The 23,897-nt window shown below is 50.8% G+C and overlaps 1 protein-coding gene across 7 annotated transcripts in view; it reads right to left on the minus strand.

The window, feature by feature from the left end:
* Positions 1-1,814: 1,814 nt before the first annotated feature.
* The window catches only part of LOC131740132 (ral guanine nucleotide dissociation stimulator-like 1), a 46,898-nt gene continuing 24,815 nt past the window's right edge, over positions 1,815-23,897 (minus strand). For 3 of the 7 annotated variants that reach the window (XM_059035249.1, XM_059035244.1, XM_059035245.1), the window contains exons 2-18: positions 15,646-15,756; positions 12,305-12,513; positions 12,028-12,108; positions 11,751-11,944; positions 10,978-11,102; positions 10,225-10,440; positions 9,327-9,430; positions 9,103-9,187; positions 8,877-8,966; positions 8,279-8,365; positions 7,766-7,798; positions 7,499-7,620; positions 7,225-7,314; positions 6,902-7,076; positions 6,392-6,601; positions 5,793-5,907; positions 1,815-5,081 (exon numbers count right to left, since the gene is read on the minus strand). In XM_059035249.1, the coding sequence (XP_058891232.1) occupies positions 4,888-5,081; positions 5,793-5,907; positions 6,392-6,601; positions 6,902-7,076; positions 7,225-7,314; positions 7,499-7,620; positions 7,766-7,798; positions 8,279-8,365; positions 8,877-8,966; positions 9,103-9,187; positions 9,327-9,430; positions 10,225-10,440; positions 10,978-11,102; positions 11,751-11,944; positions 12,028-12,108; positions 12,305-12,513; positions 15,646-15,756 (2,241 nt within the window). In that variant the 3' untranslated portion in view covers positions 1,815-4,887. Of the gene's footprint in view, positions 5,082-5,792; positions 5,908-6,391; positions 6,602-6,901; positions 7,077-7,224; positions 7,315-7,498; positions 7,621-7,765; positions 7,799-8,278; positions 8,366-8,876; positions 8,967-9,102; positions 9,188-9,326; positions 9,431-10,224; positions 10,441-10,977; positions 11,103-11,750; positions 11,945-12,027; positions 12,109-12,304; positions 12,514-15,645; positions 15,760-20,185; positions 20,555-23,897 lie in introns of those variants that run through there. The other 4 variants (XM_059035248.1, XM_059035243.1, XM_059035247.1 and 1 more) reach the window with 3 other exon arrangements.

Below are 23,897 nucleotides of genomic sequence, written 5' to 3' on the forward strand. Positions count from 1 at the left end.
GACTGGGAGGGAGGCAGAGTGTGTCTAGTGTTTAGAGCTGAGGGACTGGGAGGGAGGCAGAGTGTGTCTAGTGGTTAGGGCTGAGGGACTGGGAGGGAGGCAGAGTGTGTCTAGTGGTTAGAGCTGAGGGACTGGGAGGGAGGCAGAGTGTGTCTAGTGGTTAGAGCTGCAGGAATGGCTCTACTGATTAACCCTTAAACATGCAGGAAATAAAATCCAGAAATATTAAAGATAAACAAACGAGTTGTCAAGCGACGCAGCACAGCAGCAGGTTGCAAACGGAGACGTTTGTTCTCGCTGAGCAGCTCTGGCGGGATTTCCAGTGTTACAGACACTCTTGTTTCTGCTTGCAGGGGATTCCTTCCTTCCCACAGAAAACCACAGACAGCTTCCCCAGCACCGACCTGCACCCGCATGCAACAAGTATTGGGACAGCAAAGTGAAACAGGGCGGCTGGGACTCCACAGAACTGCATGCTGCTTTCCAGCAGGTATCGGGACACCTTCACAGAGTAAAGCACGGGCGGGGGGGGGGGGGGGCACGTCACGCCCAGCCCGGCGCAGACAGACGCAGCGACCCAGAGGAACGAAAGGGCTGCATCCAACTGGTTCCTCATGAAACCTGATGATGAGCGGAAGAAATGCTATTTTTATAGCAGAACAAGAAAATAGAATAACTTTTATTAAACAAAAAAAAATGCTTACAGCAAAGAACTGGCGCAAAACCACATGCTGACAGGCAGGGAAATGTGTTGAGTGAGCAGAGAGCACAGCACAGCGTTCCACAGCAAGCAAACCAGCACTGGGGTGAAACGTGCACACAGACAGGGGCAAGCAGGGTTATTTAATGTGATTATTTGCAGTGACCAAATAACAGCAACCAATAAACCCAGCCCTGATCCAGAAGGAAAAGTCCATAAACATCCAGCAGGACCAGGTTCAGGGACTCCTCGGCTGAGCTCTGCACACACACAGCGCCCCTACCCTACGAATCATCTGCTGTTCCCTAGCTGTGTTTCCCCTTCGCCATGACGACACTGACGGTTCCATGTTGTCATGGTGATTCTCCTCGCTCAGCGGAATCCATTTCCTGGCGCGTGTCTCAGCACCGGAACCCACAGCTTCCCCTTCTCCCCCCGGTCTCCATGACGATCGGCGGGTTCTGGGATGTGGTTGCGCGTGGAAGGAAACTTCTAAAAATATAGTGAGGATCCCACCAGAGTCTCAGAGTACAGTGAGCATTCCAACAAAGACCTGTGATGAGGGCGGCCATGTTCCCGTTTACTGTGGCACTGCATCCCACCTCGTGAAACACAGCATTAGACAGGCAGGGGAGTGCTGGAGTAACCCAGCCAGAGAGAGGGGTTACCTGGGGTCACTGAGACACACAGCACTCCCTGCTCAACGACAGCACAGTCCTGCTGGGAAACTTCCAGTCTTCCCAGTTTACATTACTTTTGCAGTTCAGCTACTCGACAGTAACAGTGCAATCTTTATTTGAAAGCTGAAGAAGTCAGTCAATAGAACTGAACTGTTATATATTTTTTATATTCAGTAAAGTGATTAAGCATCATTATGAGTGCTATCAGAAATGCTGTAAGAGGTGTGAAGAGCTCAGAAGTGTTGCATAACACCAGCTGGAGATGAAAGTGAAGCTGTGAACTCCACTGAGACCCAGCATGCAGAGGCATAGCAAGAACAGCCTCTCTGCTCTGTGAAAACCAAAACTGGACTGAAAAACAATGCGCAGCTAAGAGAGATCTATTAACACACACACACATTTATAAACTTAAAATACTCAAGGCACAACGGAAATTATTTTGCAAATATTATTTATTTTTTTGCTACCAGATTCAATTTTGGGAAACACAAATTACAACAGAACAATATGTTAATACTAAAAAAATTATATATATTTACAAAAGTATATACTGTATATATAAAGATTTTTTGTGAAAAAAGCTCATTGGTGATGCACAGCCCTGGAGTGAACCCTGCAGCAGAGAGCGAGAGGGGAGACCCGCGCTGTGCGACACGCAGAGCGAGAGGGGAGACCCGCGCTGTGCGACGCGCAGAGCGACAGGGGAGACCCGCGCTGTGTGACACACAAACCAAGGGATGGGCATCCCTGCTGGCTCTGCTGGGGAGACCATGAGACAAAAAACAGCCGAAGGACTGGTTCAGGTTAACTGGGCATGCAGGGACCAGGTCCACTCCTCCAGGGCTGGGCAGGCACAGAAACACAGACATGAGGACTCGCTGACCAGGGAGGGAGAAGGGCTGCTAAAGAGTTCAGCTAGAGAGCCAGGCTGCTCTGCTGCTCAGCCCTGTGTCAGGACAGACACACGGCAGTGAAAATGCTTTTAAAAACCTGCAAACAGGAGGCAGCTCTAAATCGCTCTTCTGTTGAAACCCTTCTAAACGCTTACCCCAGTATTTTTGCATGGTACTTCCCATGATAATACAATTCATTCATCATAGTTTACCCTGGTTTGCAATGCTTTTCAATATGCTTTACTTTAGCTCTCTGTGCTTTGCAATGCTTGCCTATGCTTTACCATGCTTTCACAGTGCTTGATTACACTTTTACTATGGGAAACATTTGTAAGGGAAGTTTCATATTGTTTCACAGCGTCCTCCTGCTGCATCCTGCCTGCAGAGGGCTCTGCAAACATCTGGGAAGAACACTTTTTGGCAAAATGTGCTGAGTTTATTAAAATCCACAGCTAAGTGCATTTCTTTCTCTCAGAAATTTCTCATTTAATATCTCAATTAATTTATTCCTAGCAATATATAACTTAATTTTCTGGGATACTCAGAAAACAAACAGGGCAAAGTTAATCTGTGGTGTTGCTTTCAGCTCACAGGAATTTCTTTAAGAAAATGTGGATTTTCTGTGAAAAAAATAGACAATAATGAATTTGGAAAACAAAAATATAAAAAGCACAGAAGGACTGAGCAGCCCGGAGATTGAAACTCAGCGGACAGTTGTGCAGATAGAGAGGCACATTTCTAGCAGTGCTCAGCACTAAAGAGTCACAGACTCAGAGACAGGGAGCTCCATGTGCTCAGTGCTGAAGAGTCAGAGTCTCAGAGACAGGGAGCTCCATGTGCTCAGTGCTGAAGAGTCAGAGTCTCAGAGACAGGGAGCTCCATGTGCTCAGTGCTGAAGAGTCACAGACTCAGAGACAGGGAGCTCCATGTGTTCAGAGCTGAAGAGTCACAGACTCAGAGACAGGGAGCTCCATGTGCTCAGTGCTGAAGAGTCACAGACTCAGAGACAGGGAGCTCCATGTGCTCAGAGCTGAAGAGTCACAGACTCAGAGACAGGGAGCTCCATGTGCTCAGTGCTGAAGAGTCACAGACTCAGAGACAGGGAGCTCCATGTGCTCAGTGCTGAAGAGTCAGAGTCTCAGAGACAGGGAGCTCCATGTGCTCAGAGCTGAAGAGTCACAGACTCAGAGACAGGGAGCTCCATGTGCTCAGAGCTGAAGAGTCACAGTCTCAGAGACAGGGAGCTCCATGTGCTCAGTGCTGAAGAGTCAGAGTCTCAGAGACAGGGAGCTCCATGTGTTCAGAGCTGAAGAGTCACAGACTCAGAGACAGGGAGCTCCATGTGCTCAGTGCTGAAGAGTCACAGACTCAGAGACAGGGAGCTCCATGTGCTCAGTGCTGAAGAGTCAGAGTCTCAGAGACAGGGAGCTCCATGTGCTCAGAGCTGAAGAGTCAGAGTCTCAGAGACAGGGAGCTCCATGTGCTCAGAGCTGAAGAGTCAGAGTCTCAGAGACAGGGAGCTCCATGTGCTCAGTGCTGAAGAGTCAGAGTCTCAGAGACAGGGAGCTCCATGTGCTCAGAGCTGAAGAGTCAGAGTCTATTTTTTCTTTCTTTTACAAAAAATATTTGAAGAAAAATATTGCTTTCTGCTATTTTGCCTTTTGTCACATTCTTACATCCTCCCCTTCACCCCCCTCCCCCCTCCCAAAACAAGTGCACCTAACTCCATGGAGTGAAGATCAACCAATCAGATCCTTCCTCTCTCCAAGACGAGGCTCTGGCCACTCCCCCGGAGAGAAACACGAACCAATAGGAAACCAGAGAAAGTGGATTCATTATAGAAGGAAACAAACAAACAATAGGGCCCAATCAGGAGCCAATCAGAACACTTGTTACAAGCACTCGTCATCCAGAGGACTGGAGAAGGACCCTCATCCATACTTTAGAAAGTGATGCAGGAGTCACTCGTCATCCAGAGGACTGGAGAAGGACCCTCATCCATACTTTAGAAAGTGATGCAGGAGTCACTCGTCATCCAGAGGACTGGAGAAGGACCCTCATCCATACTTTAGAAAGTGATGCAGGAGTCACTCGTCATCCAGAGGACTGGAGAAGGACCCTCATCCATACTTTAGAAAGTGATGCAGGAGTCACTCGTCATCCAGAGGACTGGGGAAGGACCCTCATCCATACTTTAGAAAGAGTCTTCTTCAGTCCATGTGAGTCTCCCACGTTATTCATCACTCAATACAATCCACTCCTCACTGTCCCCGTCTCCTTCCGTACATGAAGGAAAACAACAATCAGGAGCAGCTTTCTCTCCTTCGTGTGCAAAACATTCCAAACATCTGACATATCAAAATATCAATCTCTGATCAGTCTATATCAGTCTGTGTGGAGCCCCTGCTGCGCAAGGCCGAGGACCGGGCCTGGGAGTCTGCTGGGAGGGCTGGCCAGGCCAGCTCTCCTCTGCAGGGCTGGGATCCTGTCCCGCTCGACCCAGGAGAGAGGGAGCTCCGAGGGGAATGCGGGTCAGCTGACACACACAGCTGATCTGGAATGTGTCGCTGGGAGTGTGTGTCAGCGAGTGGAGTGGCTGCCCCTCTCTCCCGGCTCACAGGGTCACCTTGCTCAGCCGGTTGCTCAGGCAGCCCCCCCGGCAGGCCCGTGGCAGCGTGGCACTCGAGTGGCTGCGCAGTTTCACCGCCCGCCCCCCCACAGCCCAGTCCTTGTGCCTCAGGAGGAAGTCGAAGTTGGCCGAGCTGTTCATGGCGTAGAACACGTTGGCATTGTCCGGGATCAGCAGCTCTGTGGGAGAGGAGAAGAGCTTATATTATACTAGTTTACCCTGGCTTGCTGTGCTTATTGATACACTCTGGCTTGCTGTGCTTATTGATACACCCTGGCTCGCTGTGCTTATTGATACACCCTGGCTTGCTGTGCTTATTAATATGCATTCCCATACCTCTCTACTCTTTACCATGCTTATTATTATTATTATTATTATTGTGTTCCTGTGGGCTGCGTGGTGTTATTCTTGTTCTTATTGTATTCCTGTGGGCTGCGTGGTGTTATTCTTGTTCTTATTGTGTTCCTGTGGGCTGCGTGGTGTTATTCTTGTTCTTATTGTATTCCTGTGGGCTGCGTGGTGTTGTTCTTGTTCTTATTGTATTCCTGTGGGCTGCGTGGTGTTATTCTTGTTCTTATTGTATTCCTGTGGGCTGCGTGGTGTTATTCTTGTTCTTATTGTATTCCTGTGGGCTGCGTGGTGTTGTTCTTGTTCTTATTGTATTCCTGTGGGCTGCGTGGTGTTATTCTTGTTCTTATTGTATTCCTGTGGGCTGCGTGGTGTTATTCTTGTTCTTATTGTATTCCTGTGGGCTGCGTGGTGTTGTTCTTGTTCTTATTGTGTTCCTGTGGGCTGCGTGGTGTTATTCTTGTTCTTATTGTATTCCTGTGGGCTGCGTGGTGTTATTCTTGTTCTTATTGTATTCCTGTGGGCTGCGTGGTGTTACTCACCTCTCTCCTCAGAGATGACCTGCACCAGTTCGTAGCGGTCGGACGCCTCGCTCTCCAGGTTGTGTTTGCTCATGGCTCTCGTGATCACCGCTGGGGTCTTGTCCTGACTGGTGAGCTGTGATAACAAACACCAAGACGGTGAGTCCCACCCCAGCGCACACACACACACACACACACACACAGAGCCCTATATACACACAGACACACACAGCCCTATACAGACACACACACAGGGCAGCTGGGAGACTGGCCACAGAAAAATCAGCCTTGAGTCTGTTACTAAATGCCATCCTGCCAGCTCCTGTTGCAGCGGGTAGCAGGCAGACACTTCCTCCATCCACAAAACAAGAGGTTTAGGAGGAAGCAGGTAGGGAAGGAAATATGGAGTCGAGCCATCAAACCACAACCACCATGGCTATTATTAAGTGTGTCATTCAACTCATCCAAAACATCTCACTCAGGTCACTCCAAGAAACATCTCTACACATTCACAGAATACCTCCCTCACACCCCTGCACACACACACTGCCTCTCCCTCCCTCCCCTCCTGGTACAGGTTCCCGTTGCTGGCCTGTACCCCCCCCCTCCTCTCTCCTCACCAGGATGCTCTTGTACAGGTTCCCATTGCTGGCCTGCACGCTGACCCGGATGATGCAGCTGTCCTCGTTCTGCTGGTTGTAGACAGGCAGTGGGAGTGCGCTGGAGCCCGACACGGAGCGCCTGTGCGTCGGGGGGGGCTCCGGCAGCGAGGGGGATGAAGACGAGGTGTCCATGGAGTGGATCGAAGAGCATGACGAGGACTCTGAGAGCTGGGGACAGATAAGAGGGGGACAGGACTGTCAGGAGGGGGGCGGGGCTGCACTGGACTGTCACAAGCACATCTGTCTGGCTGCCGTGTCTCACTGAACTGAGTTTTCAATCCCTGTGTGGTTAATGGACCTGGTTAAAGAAGTACCGTATGATCAGGATGTCAACATCTGCCTTTCCTGCACAAGGCTGTCTGTAATGAAGCTCCTCTCTTTACATGCTGGGGGCTCGGGCTGTTCTTTTTAAAGCCTCGGACGCTACTGTGCCTGTGACTGGCCCTGTGATTGAAGCGCTGGCTGTACCTTCTTCAGGGGTGCGTCGGGGGTCTGGCAGGCCACCTCGAGCTCCGAGGGGCTGGAGTCGCTGGACGAGACGCTGACCGAGTCCATGCTCTCCCCGGAACTGCCACTAGGGGGCGACTTGGGGCTCTCCTTCACCGGCGTGCTGCTGGCCACTGCGTCTGTACCCAGGAACAATCTGCCAGGAGAGACAGGGGAGGAGTCAGAGAGGGCTCAATGAGAAGAGGAGTCAGAGGGGGGAGTGGAGGGGAGGAGTCAGAGAGGGGAGGAGTCAGTCTGATGGGGTGTTTGCAGACTACCAGTCTCTCCAGTGAAGTGATACTCACAGGCTCAGTCTCTTCACCATGCTCTTGCGAGGCTTCGGGGAGGTGGGGCTGCTGTCTGCGACGCCTTCGATCTCACAGGACAGGGTGTAGCTACACGAGAGAGAGTGTGAGAGGGAAAGCACACAATAAGACTAGATGCAGACCATACACTCCAGGCCCTCAGCTCCAACAGTGTGGCTTAGTGGTTATAGCTGAGGCACTGGGAAGGAGACAATGTGGTCCAGCACCCCACTCTTGTTAGGAATGAGTATTAAGAGCCTGAGACGCTCCTCACCTCTCCTCGTCAGTTAAGTGCTGCTGGCTCCTGAACCAGCGCAGGAAGGCCTGGTCGGCGCTCAGGCAGTAGCTGTTGCATGCGGACTGCAGGAGCTTGATCTGCGCAATGACCTCGAACTCCTAGAGACAGAGAGAGAAGAGAGAGAGACGGGCAGCAGCGTCAGGGAGTGCAAGACCCGGCACCAGGCCTTCCTTTCACAAGAGCAAAGCTGTCTTCACTACTTTTAAACTCCTGATCTGCAGTGGCATATCAGTGCAAACTCACCCTCCGTCTCTTCTCAAAGTTAATCAGACCGCCCTGTGGAAACAAAACCAAACCTGTGTTAATCCGAGCTGCTCGAACCCAGGACCCCCCACACTGCAGGGACGAGTGCACATGAAGACACAGAACAAAGGATCAAGTGTCTTAAATAACCTGTCACGTGATCTATACACAGGATGATGGGAAAATCCTGAACAGTGAGTGGACGACTTCTCATACGTTATCAATAATGCAGGGCTGGAGAGAGGAAAGGAGAGGAGGAGAGAGGAGGAGAAGAGTGGAGCAGAGGAGAGGAGGGAGTAGAGTGGAGGGGAGAGGAGGAGATGAGGGAGGAGAGTGGAGAAGGGAAGAGAAGGGAGAGGAGATGAGGGAGGATAGGGGAGGAGGAGGAGATGAGGACAGGAGATGAGGGAGGATAGGGGAGGGGAGGGGAGGAGAGGAGGAGATTAGGGAGGAGAGTGGAGTGGAGGAAAGGAGAGGGGAGGATCAACAGTGAAGAGCAGAGCCGGTCTGTACCTCCACGTAGTCTGGCAGCGCAGTGTCCAGCATGGTCAGGTCTGTCAGGAAGGTGCCCAGATAGGGGACAGTGCCCTGCATGGCTCCCTGCAGAGAGACACAAACACACACAGTTCACAGCACAGTTCACACAAACAGCCCACTGACTACCAGGGGAGTCAAGCTGAAACCACATCAAGTAGCCATGAACTAAACTTTCAGCCAGGATCAGCCCAATCATTCACTCAGTGCGTTCATCCTTTACCTGGCTGTGGCTTCCTTCAACAGTTCATTATAGTGCATTCAGTATTGCTAGCATAGCTTTCTAGTACTGCTTACTGAATAGGGAGCCACTGTTTTAGAAATGTTTAGAGTTTAATAACACAAATTCAGAATGTGTGTTTTTTTTGTTGCCCAGGTCGTCCCCCAGAATGCGATTCTTTGTGAACTCAGGCTCAGTCAGGAAGTGTCTCAGTGCAGTACAGTGTAGTTCTCTGCAGTCAGTGTGCACGCCCTGCCTGGATCCCTTGTGTCTCAGTGCAGTACAGTGCAGTTCTCTGCAGTCAGTGTGCACGCCCTGCCTGGATCCCTTAATCCCTGGATCTCTCCTCTCACTCACCGTGTCTTTCTGCAGCTGCAGCCTCTTCTGAGTGCGTTTCTGGTTTTCTTTCACGCAGCTCTCCAGGTTTGCAAACTTGGAAGTGCCTTCCTGTTGGGACACACAGGCAGAGTTACAGCAGGTCTAGATACACACACACAGAGTTACAGCAGGTCTAGATACACACACACACACGCACACGCACACGCACACTGACACACACACACACATTTACTCCTGCTCTCACCTTCATCAGCAGCTCTCGGCTCGTCAGGTAGTTATTGTTGTCAGAGAAGATATCAGAGAGCTCCTCAAACATCAGCATGCTGTCCCTGTGGGGGAGAGAGAGGGTAAGCAAGGGTCCCAGTGGAGGAGAGAGGGGCAGGGAGAGAAGGGGAGAAGGGCAGGGGAGAAGGGGAGGGAGAGAGGGGCAGGGGGAGATGAGCACGGAGAGAAGGACTGCAGACTCACTTGGGGACACTGGCCCAGGTCCTCTTCAGCCGATAGATGGGATTGGACTGGAGAGCCGAGATGATCGCTCGCAAGGAGGAGAAGTTCTTCCGGATCCGGCATTCCTGGGAGACACAGGATTCCAATCAGAACAGGGCTGGGATTCCCATGGAGGGGTTCAGTAAAACGCTGTGTTTGTTCTGTCTGTTGTAACACTTGGTACAGTGCTCCTTTACAGAGACAATTCCAACAAGAATCTGAAGTTTAACGAGTGCTTTTCATACGTCTCGTACACACACAGGCCCACTCTTCCTGTTATGTTAATGCTGGCAACACTCCCTCGCTCTCACATTCTTTCTTTCCGCTGGAACCCTACCCCCGCAGAGCAGCGCAGCTGAGAAAATACACAACTTCAAAATAAACAGGAGAAAAATAATAATACTGTAAAACTCCCCGGGCTCTCTGGCAGCAGGAGAGTGTTCTTCACCATGCCTCTCGCCAGCACCCCTGCCAATCCACACAGTCTGCAGCACAGCGCTGGCCCCCCGCCCCCCTGGGTCACTTCTCTATTTATAGATCTGCTGACAGGAACACCTTCTTGTTACTCGTGGTGCAAGCTGTATTTGTTGGCTTATTTATTTATTGTATTTCTTGCTCTTATTCTATTACTTGTATTGTAACACTTAAATGTATTTGCTTACGATTGGAAGTCGCCCTGGATAAGGGCGTCTGCTAAGAAATAAATAATAATATTTGTCCAAACGTTTGCAAACACACACAAGAGTCTAGATTCAATGCCGCTTTCAATGAATAGTGCATATGTGTTTCTAATGGACTCGTCTGGTATTTGAAATGCTTGACTGTGTTAAACCCTGATTTGTTTCCGCCCATCCCTATACCTCGCCCTGGCTGCACGTACCTGCGCGGTGTTGATCCACTTCTCGATGACCCTGGCGCGGTGCTGTGGCTTCAGGTCCTGGCCCCTCAGCACAGTGCACACCACACACTTGGTGAGGGAGTTGAACTGGGTGATGGTGGCGCGGACGGTGGGCGCGATGTGCTTGTTTTCCTTCTTGTCTCTCTGGGACCAGATGGAGCCGAGGCAGTGGTGAGGGATCACCTTCTTAAAGAGCTCCTGGGGAGAGGGGAGGGGGCGTTAGAACAGGGCTGAGCTCAGAGCTCCTCACTCCCACTGCAGCACTCTCTCTAACCACTGAGCTCCTCACTCCCACTGTAGCCCTCCCCCACTCCCCTGCCGCATCCCCACTTCTCTGCCACGTCCCCTGCTCCCCCGCCGCGTCCCCACTCCCCCACTCCCCTGCAGCGTCCCCTGCTCCCCCGCCACGTCCCCACTCCCCTGCCGTGTCCCCTGCTCCCCGCCGCGTCCCCGCTCCCCTCCCACGCCCCCCGCCGCGTCCCCACTCCCCTGCTCCACTCCCCGATTCATTCTCCACTCCCCCACTCCACTCTCCGCTCTACACTCCCCCACTCCCCTGCTCCACTCCCCGATTCATTCTCCACTCCCCCACTCCACTCTCCGCTCTACACTCCCCCACTCCACTCCCCGATTCATTCTCCACTCCCCCACTCCCCTGCTCCACTCCCCGGATCCCTCCCAACTCTCTGCTCCCCTCTCCCCTGCTCCCTCCCCGCTCCCCTGCTCCCCTCTCACCGCGTCCATGAAGGTCAGCTGCTCCGCCACCAGGTCTTCCGGAATGCTCAGGAAATCCTCGGCAGCGTCGACCTCCACTTCCTCATCCTCGCCGAGGCAGAAGCTGCTGTTGCCGTGGAAACCACCTGGGCAGGAAGCAGGAAGAATAAGAGCTGCCCTCACCCCAAGCAGGAGGGACGGTGCTTCTGCCTTCCTGCAGCTGCTCAGACACAGCCAGCGTGCGTATTCACATGGGGTCAGGGCGTATTCACATGGGGTCAGGGCGTATTCACATGGGGTCAGGGCGTATTCACATGGGGTCAGGGCGTATTCACATGGGGTCAGGGCTTACTACAGTTACACTAAGCGATACACACTGGGCTTCAATCTGTTCACTATTCCCAGATGAAAAAGAAACAACTTCACACATACTCACAAGCAGCCCCTAAATGAAACATCTCAGTCGTTTGTTTTTTGCTTTATTGGGAGCTGTAATGCGTTGGGAGTTGTAATGAAGATATCCTTGAATGAATTGGCATCTCATCCCACTGAACTGGATGCAGAGGCATGGGCTGGATATGAATCGCTAACTTCAGGGCTCAAAGAGCAACGCCTCACCATTCACCTGAAGAGCAAGCTCTGCAGTGGAGAGCTCAGTGCGGGTCTCTTATGCTGATGTCAGTATTACTAACTCAGCAGCCGCTAGGGGCAGGTCCGTTCCTGTGTGTTTGCTGTCTGCTGAGGACTGTGTGAGTGAATAGCTTTGAAAGTGTGCTGGTACTGTTCACACTCACCATCGCTCTCCGGCTCGCTCTGGTCCTGCCTCTGCAGCTGCTCCAGCAGGTTCTGGGCTCGCCTCTCTGGGTCGGAGCCCGGCATGGTCCGGTGCAGGTACTCCAGAACCTTGTGCAGGCTGGGGTACTCGGGGGGCTGGTGGAAATCCTCGGGGCACTGATCCAGCCAGGCACGCAGGATGGAGGCGATGGCACTGCAGGGAGGGGAGGGGAGAGGAGAGGGTCAGGGGCTCACAGTAACACACAGGCACACGCACACGCACTAGAAGTCTCTTACTTGCGCACGGCTGCTCTGCTGTCGGGGGGGACGGTGGGGCTGCCAGGCTCATCACTGCCAGTGCTATCCAGGTCCCCGTACCTGAGTGGAGAGAGAGAGAGAGAGAGTTACACACAGAGAGGCAAAATGTCTTCCTGTGCTGCTCTGTTACTGCATATGTTAAAGTTAACAAGTACAGTAGTCTGGAAATACTTAGACCCACACAGAGAAGACCCTCACACACTCCACTCTCACACACAGACCCCTCCCTGCTCCCTCGCCCCTCCCTGCCTCTCACCTGTCGAGCAGCAGTCCCAGCACGTCTGCGGGGCTGGCGAAGGCCCGGTATGTGGACAGGAAGATGCTGATGTAGGTGAAGTCGTTGTCCCCGAAGGCAGTCAGCAGCGTCTCCACCAGCCGCTCTAGCGTCCCGGCCTTGATGGAGCGGATCTTACACGTCTCTAGCTGGCTGACCGTGTGACCCGGGGGCAGCCGGTCACCATCCGCCTGGGGGGACAGAGCAGAGAGGTAGAGGTCAGAGGAGAGGGACAGGACAGAGACAGACAGGGTTCAGAGAGGAGAGGGACACAGGGCACACTGGCAGATGAATGGAGACTCTCTCTGACAGCTGGAGAGGGATGAGGTTGCGTTCCCTGGGACAGGGCCCCCTGCTCTCTCCCTCCTCCTCGCTCCTCTTCCCTTTCCTTCCCTCTCCCAGATCAAGGATGTTGTGCTCCTGCTTTGCTCCCAGACTGCTAGCAGATGTGTCCTGGCAGTCTTGGGAGAGAGAGAGGCATTGTGGGTACAGCAGTGAAGAGCTAGGCCTTGGTGTTAGCACGCTAGAACAGGAAACCATTCAATCTGGTTTTAATCAAAGCCTCGCTCTCTCGCTCTCTCTCTCGCTCTCTCTCTCTCTCTCTCTCTCTCTCTCGCTCTCGCTCTCGCTCTGTCTCTCTCTCGCTCTCTCTCTCGCTCTCTCTCTCTCGCTCTCTCGCTCGCTCTGTCTCTCTCTCGCTCTCTCTCTCTCGCTCGCTCTCTCGCTCTGTCTCTCTCTCTCTCTCTCTCTCTCGGGTTGTAAAAGAAGAACAAAACAAAAACTTTTTTTTTCTTTTCCTCCACGAGTACAAACTCTTGTTCCATTTGAAAGAGGTTCTGCGGCTTGGCAGAAAAACATTTCATTTGAGGGAACTATCTGCTGACCTCAGGGAAAAGAAACAGACAACACAAACATCGCCTTCTTTTGAGTCCTGAGAGAGGAGGCCAAGGAGCAGGGAAGGGTGAGAGATCGGGGGAACCCTGCCCTCTGCTCCCACTCACCCTTAGACAAGATTCCCACAGTAAAAGCACAGCAAAGTGCAATAGAGCACAACAAAGGCCTGGCCAAGTATAGAAAAGCATTGTAAAGAATAGCGAGTTTGGGAATGTATATTAATAAACATGGCAAACTATGGTACTGTGAACTATGGGGAAAGCAGGGTAAGATATCGGAGCCATTGCTATGATTCATCGCTGCGCGTCTTTCCTAAAAGCAGAGTCCTGTTTCCTCATCCTAAGCGACTGGGACTTGAACTTTGCAGGAGCTCTGTGTGAGGGGAGCAGCGCTGTGTAGAACACACACTCATCACAGGTACTGAACTATTCACACTATTTAAATCCTAATATTTAGAAACAGATTCAACAAATCAGTCCGGCGTGACTTGGGGCGCACGGCCCTGTGCGACAGAGCAATATAGAAGCCGCCCCCCGCACCAGGGGCATAGGGGCGGGGAGTCAGAGACCGCCGAGTCTCTCAGAGCAGGAGAAAGCAAGCCAGCTGCACACTGTATCCCTGTATCCTGACATGCAGCTCGAAATATTCATTTACTACTGAGAGTGGAGGAGCGGGTGGACAGGGGGTAGAGGTCAGTGGTAGAATACACTATGGAGACAGTTAAAGAAAGAAAATACATTTAGTTGAAAATCAGTTTTTATAAGGGTTAGATATAAATTATATACCGTCCCAGGGATGGAAACAAGACTCCCCTTGAATAGCAGATTAATCCATTCCTGGTTTCACTATGAGTTTAATGAGACACACCTGAGCTTGTTACTGATACACTGGGGCTGATCAAGCTCCTAGTAAAACCTGGAACGGGTGAAACTGCTGTGCAATAGGAGTCTTATTCCCAACACTGCAGTCCCATGTATGTGTTCCTCAGTCTAGCTGCCCAGCAGGGGCTGTATGAATGGGAGCGCAGCGTGTCAGTCGAGGGACTCCGGTGTGAGCGGAGCTGGGTGGAGTCCCTGCAGGGGCTGTATGAATGGGAGCGCAGCGTGTCAGTCGAGGGACTCCGGTGTGAGCGGAGCTGGGTGGAGTCCCTGCAGGGGATGTATGAATGGGAGCGCAGCGTGTCAGTCGAGGGACTCCGGTGTGAGCGGAGCTGGGTGGAGTCCCTGCAGGGGCTGTATGAATGGGAGCGCAGCGTGTCAGTCGAGGGACTCCGGTGTGAGCGGAGCTGGGTGGAGTCCCTGCAGGGGCTGTATGAATGGGAGTGCAGCGTGTCAGTCGAGGGACTCCGGTGTGAGCGGAGCTGGGTGGAGTCCCTGCAGGGGCTGTATGAATGGGAGCGCAGCGTGTCAGTCGAGGGACTCCGGTGTGAGCGGAGCTGGGTGGAGTCCCTGCAGGGGCTGTATGAATGGGAGCGCAGCGTGTCAGTCGAGGGACTCCGGTGTGAGCGGAGCTGGGTGGAGTCCCTGCCCTGCGTGGGCTCTCTGTGTCACTTCTTGAATCAGAAACCAGGGCCTGCGTTGCATCAGCTGGGAATTCCAAAGAAAGAGCCGTCTGTCTTTTACAGTAAGAAAACGCGATTCGAGGAAAGAGGAAGTGAAACGGATGCTGGCTTTCCCCCCGCAACAGGCTGCAGAGAGCCACCCTCGCCAGAGATCTGCCATCGACTGCACAGAGAGAGAGAGCGAGAGAGACAGACAGACAGGCTGCACTAGCTTAATCACAGGGAAACAGTCAGCAGTCACGCTTTCAGTATTAGAACAGCAGCAGCATCAGTGTTAGAAACTAAAATTAGAATCACAGAACTGTGATTCTGCAAGTCTGAAACAGAAGCTACCCATTCCTCGAGACTAAATACAGCTTGAAGTGAAACAGTGATTTAACACTCAGTATTTCTGGATGTCTCCTCACAGTCAAAGCTCTGGTCTGCAGGGAGGGACTGCATTGAAACTCAGCTGAATCCAGCTTCCCATCACACTCGGACTGGGCTTGTGCGTCTCCACCTGTAGCTTGCAGGTTGATTTGTCGTGTTTATTAATACGCTTTACCCCCAGCCAGAGCGCTCCCTTGTTCAGACCTGTATTAACCTGCCTTGCTGTTTCCTGGGAGGCAGGGTGCTCTGTACTCACCCCCAGCCAGCACGCTCCCTTGTTCAGACCTGTATTAAGCTGCCTTGTTGTTTCCTGGGAGGCAGGGTGCTCTGTACTCACCCCCAGCCAGCGCGCTCCCTTGTTCAGACCTGTATTAACCTGCCTTGCTGTTTCCTGGGAGGCAGGGTGCTCTGTACTCACCCCCAGCCAGCGCGCTCCCTTGTTCAGACCTGTATTAACCTGCCTTGTTGTTTCCTGGGAGGCAGGGTGCTCTGTACTCACCCCCAGCCAGCGCGCTCCCTTGTTGGCAGCCTGTTGGATCTGGACCCTCTTGAGTGTGACATTGTAGATGGCTCCCTCCTCCACCTCCTCTCCCCAGTCCTGGACGGAACTCTGCTGTGGGGAACAGACAGCGGTCACCAGCCAATTAGGAGACACCCCCTTAACCCAACCAGCCAATTAGGAGGCATCCCTTAACATAACCAGCGAATCAGGAGACACCCTCTAACCCAAACAGCCAATCGAGTCACACCCCTTAACCCAACCAGATATCTGAGACACTTTGAAACCCAAACAGCATAATCAGCCTCCTACACACAATTCAAATGTACAGAGCATCTGAGACAGCACCCCACAACCCTCCCCTCCGACACACACAACAACAACTGAAATGTACAGAGCATCTGAGACAGCACCCCACAACCCTCTCCTCCGACACACACAACAACAACTGAAATGTACAGAGCATCTGAGACAGCACCCCACAACCCTCTCCTCCGACACACATAACAACAACTCAAATGTACAGAGCATCTGAGACAGCACCCCACAACCCTCCCCTCCGACACACATAACAACAACTCAAATGTACAGAGCATCTGAGACAGCACCCCACAACCCTCTCCTCCGACACACATAACAACAACTCAAATGTACAGAGCATCTGAGACAGCACCCCACAACCCTCCCCTCCGACACACACAACAACAACTCAAATGTACAGAGCAACTGAGACAGCACCCCACAACCCTCCCCTCCGACACACACAACAACAACTCAAATGCATAGAGCATCTGAGACAGCACCCCACAACCCTCCCCTCCGACACACATAACAACAACTCAAATGTACAGAGCATCTGAGACAGCACCCCACAACCCTCTCCTCCGACACACACAACAACAACTGAAATGTACAGAGCATCTGAGACAGCACCCCACAACCCTCTCCTCCGACACACATAACAACAACTCAAATGTACAGAGCATCTGAGACAGCACCCCACAACCCTCCCCTCCGACACACATAACAACAACTCAAATGTACAGAGCATCTGAGACAGCACCCCACAACCCTCTCCTCCGACACACATAACAACAACTCAAATGTACAGAGCATCTGAGACAGCACCCCACAACCCTCCCCTCCGACACACACAACAACAACTCAAATGTACAGAGCAACTGAGACAGCACCCCACAACCCTCCCCTCCGACACACACAACAACAACTCAAATGCATAGAGCATCTGAGACAGCACCCCACAACCCTCCCCTCCGACACACATAACAACAACTCAAATGTACAGAGCATCTGAGACAGCACCCCACAACCCTCCCCTCCGACACACACAACAACTCAAATGTACAGAGCATCTGAGACAGCACCCCACAACCCTCCCCTCCGACACACACAACAACAACTCAAATGTACAGAGCATCTGAGACAGCACCCCACAACCCTCCCCTCCAACACACACAACAACAACTCAAATGTACAGAGCATCTGAGACAGCACCCCACAACCCTCCCCTACGACACACATAACAACAACTCAAATGTACAGAGCATCTGAGACAGCACCCCACAACCCTCCCCTCCGACACACATAACAACAACTCAAATGTACAGAGCATCTGAGACAGCACCCCACAACCCTCCCCTCCGACACACATAACAACAACTCAAATGTACAGAGCATCTGAGACAGCACCCCACAACCCTCTCCTCCGACACACATAACAACAACTCAAATGTACAGAGCATCTGAGACAGCACCCCACAACCCTCCCCTCCGACACACACAACAACAACTCAAATGTACAGAGCATCTGAGACAGCACCCCACAACCCTCCCCTCCGACACACACAACAACAACTCAAATGTACAGAGCACCTTAGCATGCCAAAGACCAACCAACCAACCAACCAACCAACCAACCAAGAGACACCCCCAAACCCACCCAGCCAATCAGCATGCAGTCTGCGTGGTCAGTGTGGACCCCTCAGATTTCCTCGCTCTCTCCTCTCCAGAATGACCAGTCCTGGCTCCAGTCCCTTTCCTGGTTTCTGGTACAGCCGAGGGCCCATTGTTTTCCAGCGCACACAACCAGAGACAAAGGTCTCTTTAAGAGCTCAGAACTGCAGCGACTGCTCAGTGTGTTCAACAGACTACAACAGAAACTCAACAGAAGAGAAACAAAACCACTAGACCTGCTTGAACCATAAACCCAGAGTGACGCTGAGCCACGCCAGTCTACAGCCAAGCAACGCTCAAATATCTACTAAAAGGTAAGAAGACTGGCCAGCATGCAGTCTACCTCTCTGCTTGGACAGCCACCCTGTGCAGAACCCCGCTCCCTGTGTGAGTGGCGCGGCTCTGCTGGGAGGAGCGCTGAGCCCGCACGTCCTAAGCTCAGCGCCCCGTTTATTTCAGGATACCCCGCACTGGCGATGCAACGTGAAAACAAGCACCACAGCCTCGCCTATCCCAAAGCATCTGGAGCCCGCTTACAACACAGCGCACTAAACACTGACATTCCGGCCCATGCAACACAGACATCATGACATCACGCTATCGATTAAAAACATTCTCCGGATACCATGAGGTCATCAAGCAGTATAAAAACAATGCGTTCTATAATGAAGCACGCACACATTTCTCTTGCACTATTAAATGTCTATGTGCTGAAGAATTACATATTGAACAACGTCATCACTCCCACTACACTGGACAGAATGGTATAGCCGTATTAAAAACCCGAAACACATCTCAAAACGCAATGCCACCCACTATAGCATATAACTGCACTAACAGATCTGTATTTAATAAACACGTATTTCTTTTAGAAATCAGAATAAACATCAAACGCGTATTAGAGCGCTCCGAATGCACTTCGAGCCGCTGGATGTCACGTGTCTGCATTGTCCCGCAATAAACACAAGTTTACATTGAAGTCAATTAATCCGCTTCAAAGAGCCGAGCGCCGTCACTCTGTCAATCCGATTCAGCGAGTTCAATCCACAAACACCTCGCAACCCACCGATAACCCGACATCTAAGGGCGTTACAATCAACAAAACGCAGCAAAAACGTGCTTAACAAAACTAATGATTCAGTACAGAACTGAACTGAATCGTAAGCAGATCATATCCAGCTACGAAAGTGTAATGAAGTAATGTTTGTAAAATGTGCAGCGACTGTCCTCTGCATTCAATAAACACTAATACTACTACTAATGAGAATAATAATAATAATGATAATAATAATAATAATGATAATAATGATAATAATGATAAGAATAAGAATAATGATAATAATGATAAGAATAATAATGATAAGAATGATAATAATAATAATAATGATAATAATAATAATAATAATAATAATAATAATGTGTAGCGGCTGTCCTCAGATCAATACTCATTTCTTTACATTGATGAAAGTTGTTTACAGCTTCGTTGTTAAGCTGGTATTACGATTTTGGAATTGCGCGGTTGTTGAACCAAAAACATTTTAAAAAAGAAAAGATGGTTCTTGTTAAATAAAATGAAGTTTTCTTTGTTATGGTTACCCCATGTGGAGGACGTAAACAAATACAACGCAGACCGCCCGAGTGCGAATCAAACCCGCAGCACGACTTCAAACACGGAGAGTGGAGCAGAACTCCCCGGAGAGGGGGGCAGAACTCCCCGGAGAGCGGGGCAGAACTCCCCGGAGAGGGGGGCAGAACTCCCCGGAGAGGGGGGCAGAACTCTCCGGAGCACAGGGCAGAAATCCCCGGAGAGCGGGGCATAACTCCACGGAGAGCGGGGCATAACTCCACGGAGAGCGGGGCAGAACTCCACGGAGAGCGGGGCAGAAATCCCCGGAGAGGGGGGCAGAAATCCCCGGAGAGGGGGGCAGAAATCCCCGGAGAGGGGGGCAGAACTCCCCGGAGAGGGGGGCAGAACTCCCCGGAGAGGGGGCAGAACTCCCCGGAGAGGGGGGCAGAACTCCACGGAGAGCGGGGCAGAACTCCACGGAGAGCGGGGCAGAACTCCCCGGAGAGGGGGCAGAACTCCCCGGAGAGGGGGGCAGAACTCCCCGGAGAGGGGGCAGAACTCCCCGGAGAGGGGGGCAGAACTCCCCGGAGCACCGTCACCTCGCGTAGTGCACGGGTAGCGGACCCGCTTTCCCGGAGTTACTCTGCTCGCTGATACTGCTAGACGCACGCTTGTGTTGTACAGCAGCGGTTTACAAAGTGCAGCATGTTTGTGTATCTGTGCTGTAAACGATGAGCAATGCAAGTCCAATTATTAACTATTGTTTTTGTTTGTTTGTTTAAGTAGTGTGCGATAAAGGAGTACTAATAGCCGAAGCACCGTGTTATTGATTGACTCCCCCCGTCCCGTCCCGTCCGTTACTTTCCCATACTAAACTAGAACGCCCCTCATCCATCCATCACAACACACTCACCCCATCGCACATAAAAACCGAACAAAAGCGTCAAACAAACAAAAAAATGCCCCTCAAAAATACATTTAGAAGTTGCATAAAGTTACCATTTTATCTTTCCAAGTGAATTTCATTGTGAGCGCTTCCCTCATGGTCCTGCCGCTGCATCTCAGTCCTTTACAGTCCGCTTTACACTGAGGCACTCGGAGGGTTTGGTTTGGTTTTTCCTTCTCCAAAAAAAATCTCCAGCTCCGATATGAAAGCACCGCACCGCTCTGCTCGGTTCTCCCCTCTGTGTGTGTGTGTGTGTGTGTGTCCGCACAGCAGACTCCGCCCCGCTATCCTGCGCACAGCCCCCACCCCCGTCTTTCTCTCTCTCTCTCTCTCACACACAAAGACAGACGCGGATTCCTTCAGCCAGACTGTTCAATTGCGGATTGCACAATGGGAGGAATTCCTTGAGTTGAGACACGATAGAGGAGAGAGGGGAGGGGAGGGGAGGGGAGGGGAGGGGGGAGAGGAGAGGGGAGGGTTCCCAGAATTGAGCAATCCCCTTTAGTTTCAATTTACTGTAAGCCAAAGATACGTGATGATGCATTCATTATGATTCTACTGAACACTGATTTATTACATACAATATAATGTATTATTATTATTATTATTAGTAAGCATGTATATAGGCTGTGTGAGATTTGGTTTTCATTGTATATAATGTATTATTATTATTATTAGTAAGCATGTATATAGGCTGTGTGAGATTTGGTTTTCCAAATGTGATAGTGATATGCAGTATGGGTTTGTCAGTGTTTCAGCACAGACAGTGATGTGCAGTATGGGTTTGTCAGTGTTTCAGCACAGACAGTGATGTGCAGTTTGGGTTTGTCAGTGTTTCAGCACAGACAGTGATGTGCAGTTTGGGTTTGTCAGTGTTTCAGCACAGACAGTGATGTGCAGTTTGGTTTGTCAGTGTTTCAGCACAGACAGTGATGTGCAGTTTGGGTTTGTCAGTGTTTCAGCACAGACAGTGATGTGCAGTTTGGTTTGTCAGTGTTTCAGCACAGACAGTGATGTGCAGTTTGGGTTTGTCAGTGTTTCAGCACAGACAATGATGTGCAGTTTGGGTTTGTCAGTGTTTCAGCACAGACAGTGATGTGCAGTTTGGGTTTGTCAGTGTTTCAGCACAGACAGTGATGTGCAGTATGGGTTTGTCAGTGTTTCAGCACAGACAGTGATGTGCAGTATGGGTTTGTCAGTGATGTGCAGTTTGGGTTTGTCAGTGTTTCAGCACAGACAGTGATGTGCAGTTTGGGTTTGTCAGTGTTTCAGCACAGACAGTGATGTGCAGTTTGGGTTTGTCAGTGTTTCAGCACAGACAGTGATGTGCAGTTTGGGTTTGTCAGTGTTTCAGCACAGACAGTGATGTGCAGTTTGGGTTTGTCAGTGTTTCAGCACAGACAGTGATGTGCAGTTTGGGTTTGTCAGTGTTTCAGCACAGACAGTGATGTGCAGTTTGGGTTTGTCAGTGTTTCAGCACAGACAGTGATGTGCAGTTTGGTTTGTCAGTGTTTCAGCATAGACAGTGATGTGCAGTTTGGGTTTGTCAGTGTTTCAGCACAGACAGTGATGTGCAGTATGGGTTTGTCAGTGTTTCAGCACAGACAGTGATGTGCAGTTTGGTTTGTCAGTGTTTCAGCACAGACAGTGATGTGCAGTATGGGTTTGTCAGTGTTTCAGCACAGACAGTGATGTGCAGTTTGGGTTTGTCAGTGTTTCAGCACAGACAGTGATGTGCAGTTTGGGTTTGTCAGTGTTTCAGCACAGACAGTGATGTGCAGTTTGGGTTTGTCAGTGATGTGCAGTTTGGGTTTGTCAGTGTTTCAGCACAGACAGTGATGTGCAGTTTGGGTTTGTCAGTGATGTGCAGTTTGGTTTGTCAGTGTTTCAGCACAGACAGTGATGTGCAGTTTGGGTTTGTCAGTGATGTGCAGTTTGGGTTTGTCAGTGTTTCAGCACAGACAGTGATGTGCAGTTTGGGTTTGTCAGTGTTTCAGCACAGACAGTGATGTGCAGTTTGGGTTTGTCAGTGTTTCAGCACAGACAGTGATGTGCAGTTTGGGTTTGTCAGTGTTTCAGCACAGACAGTGATGTGCAGTATGGGTTTGTCAGTGTTTCAGCACAGACAGTGATGTGCAGTTTGGGTTTGTCAGTGTTTCAGCACAGACAGTGATGTGCAGTTTGGGTTTGTCAGTGTTTCAGCACAGACAGTGATGTGCAGTTTGGTTTGTCAGTGTTTCAGCACAGACAGTGATGTGCAGTTTGGGTTTGTCAGTGTTTCAGCACAGACAGTGATGTGCAGTTTGGGTTTGTCAGTGTTTCAGCACAGACAGTGATGTGCAGTTTGGGTTTGTCAGTGTTTCAGCACAGACAGTGATGTGCAGTATGGGTTTGTCAGTGTTTCAGCACAGACAGTGATGTGCAGTATGGGTTTGTCAGTGTTTCAGCACAGACAGTGATGTGCAGTTTGGGTTTGTCAGTGTTTCAGCACAGACAGTGATGTGCAGTTTGGGTTTGTCAGTGTTTCAGCACAGACAGTGATGTGCAGTTTGGTTTGTCAGTGTTTCAGCACAGACAGTGATGTGCAGTTTGGGTTTGTCAGTGATGTGCAGTTTGGGTTTGTCAGTGTTTCAGCACAGACAGTGATGTGCAGTTTGGTTTGTCAGTGTTTCAGCACAGACAGTGATGTGCAGTTTGGGTTTGTCAGTGTTTCAGCACAGACAGTGATGTGCAGTTTGGGTTTGTCAGTGTTTCAGCACAGACAGTGATGTGCAGTTTGGGTTTGTCAGTGTTTCAGCACAGACAGTGATGTGCAGTATGGGTTTGTCAGTGTTGCAGTACAGACAGTGATGTGCAGTATGGGTTTGTCAGTGATGTGCAGTTTGGGTTTGTCAGTGTTTCAGCACAGACAGTGATGTGCAGTTTGGGTTTGTCAGTGTTTCAGCACAGACAGTGATGTGCAGTTTGGGTTTGTCAGTGTTTCAGCACAGACAGTGATGTGCAGTTTGGGTTTGTCAGTGATGTGCAGTTTGGGTTTGTCAGTGTTTCAGCACAGACAGTGATGTGCAGTTTGGGTTTGTCAGTGTTTCAGCACAGACAGTGATGTGCAGTTTGGGTTTGTCAGTGTTTCAGCACAGACAGTGATGTGCAGTTTGGGTTTGTCAGTGTTTCAGCACAGACAGTGATGTGCAGTTTGGGTTTGTCAGTGATGTGCAGTTTGGGTTTGTCAGTGTTTCAGCACAGACAGTGATGTGCAGTTTGGTTTGTCAGTGTTTCAGCACAGTGATATGCAGTATGGGTTTGTCAGTGTTTCAGCACAGACAGTGATGTGCAGTTTGGGTTTGTCAGTGTTTCAGCACAGACAGTGATGTGCAGTTTGGGTTTGTCAGTGTTTCAGCACAGACAGTGATGTGCAGTTTGGTTTGTCAGTGTTTCAGCACAGTGATATGCAGTATGGGTTTGTCAGTGTTTCAGCACAGACAGTGATGTGCAGTTTGGTTTGTCAGTGTTTCAGCACAGACAGTGATGTGCAGTTTGGGTGTGTGTGTGTGTCAGTATGTGTGTGTGTGTGAGAGTGTGTCAGTATGAGTGTGTGAGAGTGTGAAAGCATCACAACTCATTGATGCACAGTGATCAGTACAGCCCAGTGAAAGCATCACAACTCATTGATGCACAGTGATCAGTACAGCCCAGTGAAAGCATCACCACTCATCGATGCACAGTGATCAGTACAGCCCAGTGAAAGCATCACAACTCATTGATGCA

Source organism: Acipenser ruthenus, chromosome 12 (assembly GCF_902713425.1).
Source record: "Acipenser ruthenus chromosome 12, fAciRut3.2 maternal haplotype, whole genome shotgun sequence".
NCBI classification, from domain to species: Eukaryota; Metazoa; Chordata; class Actinopteri; order Acipenseriformes; family Acipenseridae; genus Acipenser; species Acipenser ruthenus.